Source organism: Phytophthora cinnamomi (genome assembly GCF_018691715.1).
Source record: "Phytophthora cinnamomi strain GKB4 chromosome Unknown Contig99, whole genome shotgun sequence".
NCBI classification, from domain to species: domain Eukaryota; phylum Oomycota; class Peronosporomycetes; order Peronosporales; family Peronosporaceae; genus Phytophthora; species Phytophthora cinnamomi.
This window is the reverse complement of record NW_027151032.1, coordinates 851819-862804: the sequence shown is the minus strand read 5'-3', so window position 1 is coordinate 862804 and position 10986 is coordinate 851819. Positions and strand designations below refer to the sequence as shown.

At 52.2% G+C, this 10986-nt stretch overlaps 1 protein-coding gene across 1 annotated transcript; it reads right to left on the bottom strand.

The window, feature by feature from the left end:
- Positions 1-555: 555 nt before the first annotated feature.
- On the bottom strand, positions 556-1518 carry IUM83_08558 (uncharacterized protein; the record flags this gene model as incomplete). The annotated part of the gene is made up of 1 exon (XM_067932938.1): positions 556-1518. One exon carries the CDS (start codon positions 1516-1518, stop codon positions 556-558), a length of 963 nt encoding a protein of 320 aa, XP_067783434.1.
- Between the last annotated feature and the right edge of the window lie 9468 nt (positions 1519-10986).

The following is a 10986-nucleotide window of genomic DNA, read 5'->3' as shown; positions in this document are numbered from 1 at the left end:
CAGCCGCTGCCAACCCTTTCATATATGATAAACAGTTTTTAGCAGATTTTAGAGGAAGATCAATTTACAAACAATACAGTTTTCATTCTACCTAATCTAAGTCACTTGGAATCCTTTCTTACTTAACTTATATTTCTGTATTCAAATATAATTAACCTACGTAATTACTAAGTATTTACGCTTCCTCATACACGTTGCGCAACGTGTAAGCTAAAGTAGTGAGTCAAGTTAGACCCACTATATGCACTGTCAATCCCAATACAGTAGCATCCACTGTTCCGTGATCACCGAAAACTTGGTTGTTCACTTGCTCCGTCGCCGTACTGGGATTCGTTACTGCTGCAATCTGCGGCGGTTAAACATTTTATTGCCCCTGCAGGCGGCTTCGTCTCCTTAGTGTCTTGTTGGCGAGACGCATGAAACTCGTCATAAAGCTTCTTGGCCTCACCAGGCTGCACCAGCGGACAATCTCTCACCTGATGCTCTCGAGACTGACACTTTAAACACGACCATCGCGTCCTCTTTGCTGCGCTTGATTCCCCGGAGGAGAATGACTTAGTTGCCCCTCCTTGTCTCTGCCTTGGATGCGGCGGCTGCTAAATCGGGAGGGGTAGCAGCATTTGATGTCGAGTTGCCTCGTCGGATGTTCTGAGTTGAATTCTGATGCTGTTGTTTACTGAAGCCAGTTTGCTGGAGCAGTGGTTTCTCCCAAACCATGAAGGAAGCCAAAAGACTGGCTAGCCACCGCGAAAACTCGATGACGTCCCCTTTGTACTTCTTGTTCTGCCCTTGGTCAATTCGACGTTGAACCTCGGCCTTAAATGTTGCAGGCGCGAGAGCTGCGACCAGATACTTCACCAGTTTCTTCTGCTCGCGCTGAAACATGGTGTCCACCATGTTGTGGTTCTCCAGGATCTTGTAAAGATTAGCTTGCAGCCGGTTAACACGAGACTCGGCCTCCGCTAATGTCGTATCCATACTCAACTTCTGCATGTCGGAATCCAGCGCAGCATAATTTTCGAACGCTGTCTGCTTTGACTGCAGGAAATTCGCAACCCACTCATCCTCGGTCACATCTTGCCAATCTTTTGCAAACGTGAACCGCGCGATGATCGCATTCGTGCCCGACTCGATGCTCGAACCCACGGGTTGGACAAAAGGGCGATTGTGCTCCGTCTGGAAAGCTCTCAGCGCAGCGAAATAGGTGTTATACGCCCGTAGGAAGTCCCGTCGCTCTTGCATGGTGCTTCCCTTGTAACGAGGTAGCTTGGGCAGTGCCGGGGCGTTCATGACCGGCCCGAAATCACCACTCACGTCCTCCATCGTCACGTCGCTCTTTGCCGGAGATGCTTGGGGAATACTGCTCTGGCTGGGACGACCATCACATGGGTTCGCAATAGGCGTCGAAGCACGACGCGTCTTCTCGGCTCCCGTTCCTTCCGTCCTAGCTGCAGCTGCCCTTCTTCCTCGTAGACTCAGCCGTCGAAATGTCTCGACGAACTGGTCTCCCTCCGACATAGTCTCGTAGTCAATTCCGATAGGAACTAAAGTATACTTTGATCTGTCTTCCTCGACTTTCACTTAAGCTTTGTGGAGAAAAATGGAAACTCCCATTGATCTCTCGTCTTCTCGTGGGCGAGCTCCGCTGGCCCCCACATGCACACTCACTACTCAATGGCTACAAACTAGATACTTCGAAGTACTTTGCAACCCAGGTACACCATGAGTGCACCTCTGGGTGTGGGTACAACCCAGATCAGGCAGGGTGGAAAAGGCGGTACGGTTCGAGTAAACTCCGCTTTCGCAGCCAATACTCGAGATCTTGTCGAGCCATGGGCTCCTGATTGCAGATAGCAGTTGTTCCAACAGGATCAAAATCCTGAGGATCAGGAGCTTCATGTCCGAGTTGCATGCGTATACGTCATCCCAGAAACGTACCAACACGTATTGTTTAGTTCGTGGGTCTCGAAATGCCCATTTCTGTCGGCGGTACAACGCGTCCAGTTCGTCGCTGTGTGTTTCCGGCAGACTTCTCGGCGATGGGTTTGTCTCGCGCGTACGTAGATATTCCTCGAGGTCGTCTCGGGAAAGACGCGCGTTGTTATACACATAGTACCAGAATTCATCACTCAGAGGTGCATTTTGATTCTCGTGAACTTCAGCAAGGCCGTGGCGGTAATCTTGATGTCGCTTGTATAACTTCCCCAGACCAGGTTCCCACACCGAACGTGTGCTATCGATGATATCATGCAATTGGCTGTTTTCCTCCAGCGACGGTTTGAGGCCAATATGATCAGCATTCACTGCAGCCTTGCGAGGATCATTAACCCTCTTGGTTGGAAGATGTCAAGAGGCTTTAATTTGCAAGCTGTGGGCTGTTTCTAGTATCGACGATATGTGGTTTATGTCAGGTGCTCCTAGCCTCTAACAGTCCTCGCCTCGCAGCACTTCAGTGGTTCGAATCAAGCGTTCAGTGAATACGTACCGCTGCTAGATGAACGCGGTCATTTCACCCCAGTACCCGAGGTAGCGGAGTCATTTCTACGGTTACGCACTCGTGTGCTGCCAGCATCTCGGATCGAGTGTGTTGAGGCTCGGCGCAGGGCTGTTCCGGCTAGAGCACAGTGATAACTCGATGGCCTGTCCCTTAGGGGCCTGGGCGCTGAACTAATTGCAGCGAACGGCAGGCTCTCGTCGCACACGATCCCGTTGAAACGACGGGCAAAGGGGCAAGAGCACCGCAAAGACGTTAGTTAGTGCCGATCGCCAAGCAGGTCCGTCTTGGTTTCACGGTCGGCATCGGCGGTAGTGTATTGAACGCGGACGGATTCTCTTTCCCATGCGTTTCGTGACGCATTGGCCCTTCCGTTCCTCATTGCGCAGCACCGGCAAAGCGCTAGGGTGGAAGAGTACCTGCCACTGGCCTCAGAGCCGCTTCCCGTTTTGCAGACTCTCGGCTTTCTTCGTTTTTCTCTCACTTCTCGATTCGACTGCTCGCCCCAAGCACCTTGTTCCGACACGAAGCCTTCCGGTCTCCTTGACGCGTGCCGTCATGATGGACAACACCCCCGAAGAGCTCGAGGCTGGCAACTACGACAATCAGGTTTCGCCAACTTTGAAAGGCGAACGCAAGTCCATCGTCGGTGCCTCGATCCCTCACCTCCTCATGATCTCCATGCCTCGGATGGCTATCCGAATGGCCTGGACAGCCCAGTGGTCCGCTCTCGGTCCGTACCTTGGCACCATGATGCCCAAGTACGCGGTTCAACTCGCGCAGATCATCGGTCCGGTCACGGGTATCCTCGTAGCCCCGATTGTTGGTGCCTTCAGTGATCATAGCACCAACAAGTGGGGTCGCCGTCGACCGTTCCTGCTGTATGGTGCTGTCGCCAGTGCTATTTGCTGGACTGCCATGGGATACACTCGACAGATTGGCGACGCGCTCGGCGACTATGGGACTGGCAAGAAGGGCGAGCCAACCGACCGAACGTGGACGGTGTTCTTCACGATCTTCTTCTACATGTGGATGGACATCACTGTCAACGTCGTGCAGACCCCCCTTAACCTCTTGGTCGCGGATTTCGCTGGCGAACGCCAGACGCTCGGTGCTGCGCTCGGGCAAGGATGGTCAGCCTTGGGCGCTGTGATGGTATCAAGTTACATCTACGCATTTGGCGCAGCCCATTTGACGCTACGCTGGTTTCTCTTCATGCTGTCAGTTGTCATGGTAGTGTCCGTCTCGGTTGCCTGCTTCTTCAGTCAGGAGAAACCACGTGAAAAGCTTGAACAGCAAAGTGAGTCGGCGAGGGTGTTTGTCAAGAAGGCCTTTGAGTCCATCTACATTGGCTTCAAGACGTTGCCAGGAGAACTACTCAAGTACTGCATCGTGATCTTCTGCGTCATGTACGGCTACACAGCCTACAATGGCAACAAAGGACAGTTCTTCGGAATTGAAGTGTATGGTGGAAGTGCCGAAGGCGCCAACATTTGCAAACCTGATTGCACAGAGGCTCAAGACGCGTATAACCATGGCGTTCGCGTCGCGGGGGGATACACGGACCTCATTTTCAGCCTCCTAGGCTACGTCTACTCGTGGGCTTTGCCGTGGCTGGTCAAGCGATTTGGCGCCAAGTGGGTGCTTGTGGGCTCTCTAGTTCCTCTGTCGCTGCTGATGGTCATGGCTTATTCCACAAATGTGGAGCTTAACGTGGGCATTATAATCTTCACTGCAGTCAGCCTCACAACCATCATGGCACTAAATGTGCCGGTAATTGTCCATGTGGTTGGCGGCAACGCTGATATCGGTGTTCTTGTGGGAGTATTCAACGCGGCCAATTGCCTCGGCCAGCTACTCAACTTTTCGATTGGGGCAGGAATCGTCGGTACCTCGATGGGCTACAAGTTACCTGTCTTCTTAGGTGGTGTCATGAGTTTCGTCGGCATGATCTTCACAATTATCTTTTTCAAAGTCAAGTTGTATTCCCTGTAAATAATGATAGTAGCTTTGGAGTCTCGATCGTGAAGCTGCTTCTGGTAGTGTAGCCCTGTGTATTGAATAATAATAAATCGAAACATGACACAAAGCTTGGTATTTGCTTGAGTCTATTTGTTCTGGTGATGCAGCCACTTGCTCCTCTTTCTACGAGCTTTTCGTTGAGCACCGATCAAGTTTCGCATAGAACAAGTCAAGCAAGGCAGGGTGGAAAAGGCGGTACTGTTCGAGTAAACTCCGCTTTCGCAGCCAATACTCGAGATCTTGTCGAGCCATGGGCTCCTGATTGCAGATAGCAGTTGTTCCAACAGGATCAAAATCCTGAGGACCAGGAGCTTCATGTCCGAGTTGCATGCGTATACGTCATCCCAGAAACGTACCAACACGTATTGTTTAGTTCGTGGGTCTCGAAATGCCCATTTCTGTCGGCGGTACAACGCGTCCAGTTCGTCGCTGTGTGTTTCCGGCAGACTTCTCGGCGATGGGTTTGTCTCGCGCGTACGTAGATATTCCTCGAGGTCGTCTCGGGAAAGACGCGCGTTGTTATACACATAGTACCAGAATTCATCACTCAGAGGTGCATTTTGATTCTCGTGAACTTCAGCAAGGCCGTGGCGGTAATCTTGATGTCGCTTGTATAACTTCCCAGACCAGGTTCCCACACCGAACGTGTGCTATCGATGATATCATGCAATTGGCTGTTTTCCTCCAGCGACGGTTTGAGGCCAATATGATCAGCATTCACTGCAGCCTTGCGAGGATCATTAACCCTCTTGGTTGGAAGATGCCAAGAGGCTTTAATTTGCAAGCTGTAGGCTGTTTCTAGTATCGACGATATGTGGTTTATGTCAGGTGCTCCTAGCCTCTAACAGTCCTCGCCTCGCAGCACTTCAGTGGTTCGAATCAAGCGTTCAGTGAATACGTACCGCTGCTAGATGAACGCGGTCATTTCACCCCAGTACCCGAGGTAGCGGAGTCATTTCTACGGTTACGCACTCGTGTGCTGCCAGCATCTCTGATCGAGTGTGTTGAGGCTCGGCGCAGGGCTGTTCCGGCCAGAGCACAGTGATAACTCGATGGCCTGTCCCTTAGGGGCCTGGGCGCTGAACTAATTGCAGCGAACGGCAGACTCTCGTCGCACACGATCCCGTTGAAACGACGGGCAAAGGGGCAAGAGCACCGCAAAGACGTTAGTTAGTGCCGATCGCCAAGCAGGTCCGTCTTGGTTTCACGGTCGGCATCGGCGGTAGTGTATTGAACGCGGACGGATTCTCTTTCCCATGCGTTTCGTGACGCATTGGCCCTTCCGTTCCTCATTGCGCAGCACCGGCAAAGCGCTAGGGTGGAAGAGTACCTGCCACTGGCCTCAGAGCCGCTTCCCGTTTTGCAGACTCTCGGCTTTCTTCGTTTTTCTCTCACTTCTCGATTCGACTGCTCGCCCCAAGCACCTTGTTCCGACACGAAGCCTTCCGGTCTCCTTGACGCGTGCCGTCATGATGGACAACACCCCCGAAGAGCTCGAGGCTGGCAACTACGACAATCAGGTTTCGCCAACTTTGAAAGGCGAACGCAAGTCCATCGTCGGTGCCTCGATCCCTCACCTCCTCATGATCTCCATGCCTCGGATGGCTATCCGAATGGCCTGGACAGCCCAGTGGTCCGCTCTCGGTCCGTACCTTGGCACCATGATGCCCAAGTACGCGGTTCAACTCGCGCAGATCATCGGTCCGGTCACGGGTATCCTCGTAGCCCCGATTGTTGGTGCCTTCAGTGATCATAGCACCAACAAGTGGGGTCGCCGTCGACCGTTCCTGCTGTATGGTGCTGTCGCCAGTGCTATTTGCTGGACTGCCATGGGATACACTCGACAGATTGGCGACGCGCTCGGCGACTATGGGACTGGCAAGAAGGGCGAGCCAACCGACCGAACGTGGACGGTGTTCTTCACGATCTTCTTCTACATGTGGATGGACATCACTGTCAACGTCGTGCAGACCCCCCTTAACCTCTTGGTCGCGGATTTCGCTGGCGAACGCCAGACGCTCGGTGCTGCGCTCGGGCAAGGATGGTCAGCCTTGGGCGCTGTGATGGTATCAAGTTACATCTACGCATTTGGCGCAGCCCATTTGACGCTACGCTGGTTTCTCTTCATGCTGTCAGTTGTCATGGTAGTGTCCGTCTCGGTTGCCTGCTTCTTCAGTCAGGAGAAACCACGTGAAAAGCTTGAACAGCAAAGTGAGTCGGCGAGGGTGTTTGTCAAGAAGGCCTTTGAGTCCATCTACATTGGCTTCAAGACGTTGCCAGGAGAACTACTCAAGTACTGCATCGTGATCTTCTGCGTCATGTACGGCTACACAGCCTACAATGGCAACAAAGGACAGTTCTTCGGAATTGAAGTGTATGGTGGAAGTGCCGAAGGCGCCAACATTTGCAAACCTGATTGCACAGAGGCTCAAGACGCGTATAACCATGGCGTTCGCGTCGCGGGGGGATACACGGACCTCATTTTCAGCCTCCTAGGCTACGTCTACTCGTGGGCTTTGCCGTGGCTGGTCAAGCGATTTGGCGCCAAGTGGGTGCTTGTGGGCTCTCTAGTTCCTCTGTCGCTGCTGATGGTCATGGCTTATTCCACAAATGTGGAGCTTAACGTGGGCATTATAATCTTCACTGCAGTCAGCCTCACAACCATCATGGCACTAAATGTGCCGGTAATTGTCCATGTGGTTGGCGGCAACGCTGATATCGGTGTTCTTGTGGGAGTATTCAACGCGGCCAATTGCCTCGGCCAGCTACTCAACTTTTCGATTGGGGCAGGAATCGTCGGTACCTCGATGGGCTACAAGTTACCTGTCTTCTTAGGTGGTGTCATGAGTTTCGTCGGCATGATCTTCACAATTATCTTTTCAAAGTCAAGTTGTATTCCCTGTAAATAATGATAGTAGCTTTGGAGTCTCGATCGTGAAGCTGCTTCTGGTAGTGTAGCCCTGTGTATTGAATAATAATAAATCGAAACATGACACAAAGCTTGGTATTTGCTTGAGTCTATTTGTTCTGGTGATGCAGCCACTTGCTCCTCTTTCTACGAGCTTTTCGTTGAGCACCGATCAAGTTTCGCATAGAACAAGTCAAGCAAGGCAGGGTGGAAAAGGCGGTACTGTTCGAGTAAACTCCGCTTTCGCAGCCAATACTCGAGATCTTGTCGAGCCATGGGCTCCTGATTGCAGATAGCAGTTGTTCCAACAGGATCAAAATCCTGAGGACCAGGAGCTTCATGTCCGAGTTGCATGCGTATACGTCATCCCAGAAACGTACCAACACGTATTGTTTAGTTCGTGGGTCTCGAAATGCCCATTTCTGTCGGCGGTACAACGCGTCCAGTTCGTCGCTGTGTGTTTCCGGCAAACTTCTCGGCAATGGGTTTGTCTCGCGCGTACGTAGATACTCCTCGAGGTCGTCTCGGGAAAGACGCGCGTTGTTATACACATAGTACCAGAATTCATCACTCAGAGGTGCATTTTGATTCTCGTGAACTTCAGCAAGGCCGTGGCGGTAATCTTGATGTCGCTTGTATAACTTCCCCAGACCAGGTTCCCACACCGAACGTGTGCTATCGATGATATCATGCAATTGGCTGTTTTCCTCCAGCGACGGTTTGAGGCCAATATGATCAGCATTCACTGCAGCCTTGCGAGGATCATTAACCCTCTTGGTTGGAAGATGCCAAGAGGCTTTAATTTGCAAGCTGTAGGCTGTTTCTAGTATCGACGATATGTGGTTTATGTCAGGTGCTCCTAGCCTCTAACAGTCCTCGCCTCGCAGCACTTCAGTGGTTCGAATCAAGCGTTCAGTGAATACGTACCGCTGCTAGATGAACGCGGTCATTTCACCCCAGTACCCGAGGTAGCGGAGTCATTTCTACGGTTACGCACTCGTGTGCTGCCAGCATCTCTGATCGAGTGTGTTGAGGCTCGGCGCAGGGCTGTTCCGGCCAGAGCACAGTGATAACTCGATGGCCTGTCCCTTAGGGGCCTGGGCGCTGAACTAATTGCAGCGAACGGCAGGCTCTCGTCGCCAACGATCCCGTTGAAACGGCGGGTAAGGGGCAAGAGCATCGCAAAGACGTTAGTTATCGCCGATCGCCAAACAGGTCCGCTTGATTTCACGGTCGGCATCGGCGGTAGTGTATTGAACGCGGACGGATTCTCTTTCCCATGTGTTTCGTGACTTCCGTTCCTCATTGCGCAGCACCAGCAAAACTCTAGGGTGGAAGAGCACCTTACCTGCCACTGGCCTCAATGCCGCTTCCCGTTTTGCAGACGCTCGTCCTTCTTCGTTTTTCTCTCCCTTCACGATGCAACTGTTTGCTTGAAGCACCTTGTTACGACACGAAGCCTTCCGGTCTCCTTGATGCGCCGTCATGATGGACAACACCCCCAAGGAGCCCGAGGCTGGAAACTACGACAACCACGTTTCGCCAACTTTGAAAGGCGAACGCAAGTCCATCGTCGGTGCCTCGATCCCTCACCTCCTCATGATCTCCATGCCTCGGATGGCTATCCGAATGGCCTGGACAGCCCAGTGGTCCGCTCTCGGTCCGTACCTTGGCACCATGATGCCCAAGTACGCGGTTCAACTCGCGCAGATCATCGGTCCGGTCACGGGTATCCTCGTAGCCCCGATTGTTGGTGCCTTCAGTGATCATAGCACCAGCAAGTGGGGTCGCCGTCGACCGTTCCTGCTGTATGGTGCTGTCGCCAGTGCTATTTGCTGGACTGCCATGGGATACACTCGACAGATTGGCGACGCGCTCGGCGACTATGGGACTGGCAAGAAGGGCGAGCCAACCGACCGAACGTGGACGGTGTTCTTCACGATCTTCTTCTACATGTGGATGGACATCACTGTCAACGTCGTGCAGACCCCCCTTAACCTCTTGGTCGCGGATTTCGCTGGCGAACGCCAGACGCTCGGTGCTGCGCTCGGGCAAGGATGGTCAGCCTTGGGCGCTGTGATGGTATCAAGTTACATCTACGCATTTGGCGCAGCCCATTTGACGCTACGCTGGTTTCTCTTCATGCTGTCAGTTGTCATGGTAGTGTCCGTCTCGGTTGCCTGCTTCTTCAGTCAGGAGAAACCACGTGAAAAGCTTGAACAGCAAAGTGAGTCGGCGAGGGTGTTTGTCAAGAAGGCCTTTGAGTCCATCTACATTGGCTTCAAGACGTTGCCAGGAGAACTACTCAAGTACTGCATCGTGATCTTCTGCGTCATGTACGGCTACACAGCCTACAATGGCAACAAAGGACAGTTCTTCGGAATTGAAGTGTATGGTGGAAGTGCCGAAGGCGCCAACATTTGCAAACCTGATTGCACAGAGGCTCAAGACGCGTATAACCATGGCGTTCGCGTCGCGGGGGGATACACGGACCTCATTTTCAGCCTCCTAGGCTACGTCTACTCGTGGGCTTTGCCGTGGCTGGTCAAGCGATTTGGCGCCAAGTGGGTGCTTGTGGGCTCTCTAGTTCCTCTGTCGCTGCTGATGGTCATGGCTTATTCCACAAATGTGGAGCTTAACGTGGGCATTATAATCTTCACTGCAGTCAGCCTCACAACCATCATGGCACTAAATGTGCCGGTAATTGTCCATGTGGTTGGCGGCAACGCTGATATCGGTGTTCTTGTGGGAGTATTCAACGCGGCCAATTGCCTCGGCCAGCTACTCAACTTTTCGATTGGGGCAGGAATCGTCGGTACCTCGATGGGCTACAAGTTACCTGTCTTCTTAGGTGGTGTCATGAGTTTCGTCGGCATGATCTTCACAATTATCTTTTTCAAAGTCAAGTTGTATTCCCTGTAAATAATGATAGTAGCTTTGGAGTCTCGATCGTGAAGCTGCTTCTGGTAGTGTAGCCCTGTGTATTGAATAATAATAAATCGAAACATGACACAAAGCTTGGTATTTGCTTGAGTCTATTTGTTCTGGTGATGCAGCCACTTGCTCCTCTTTCTACGAGCTTTTCGTTGAGCACCGATCAAGTTTCGCATAGAACAAGTCAAGCAAGGCAGGGTGGAAAAGGCGGTACTGTTCGAGTAAACTCCGCTTTCGCAGCCAATACTCGAGATCTTGTCGAGCCATGGGCTCCTGATTGCAGATAGCAGTTGTTCCAACAGGATCAAAATCCTGAGGACCAGGAGCTTCATGTCCGAGTTGCATGCGTATACGTCATCCCAGAAACGTACCAACACGTATTGTTTAGTTCGTGGGTCTCGAAATGCCCATTTCTGTCGGCGGTACAACGCGTCCAGTTCGTCGCTGTGTGTTTCCGGCAAACTTCTCGGCAATGGGTTTGTCTCGCGCGTACGTAGATACTCCTCGAGGTCGTCTCGGGAAAGGCGCGCGTTGTTATACACATAGTACCAGAATTCATCACTCAGAGGTGCATTTTGATTCTCGTGAACTTCAGCAAGGCCGTGGCGGTAATCTTGATGTCGCTTGT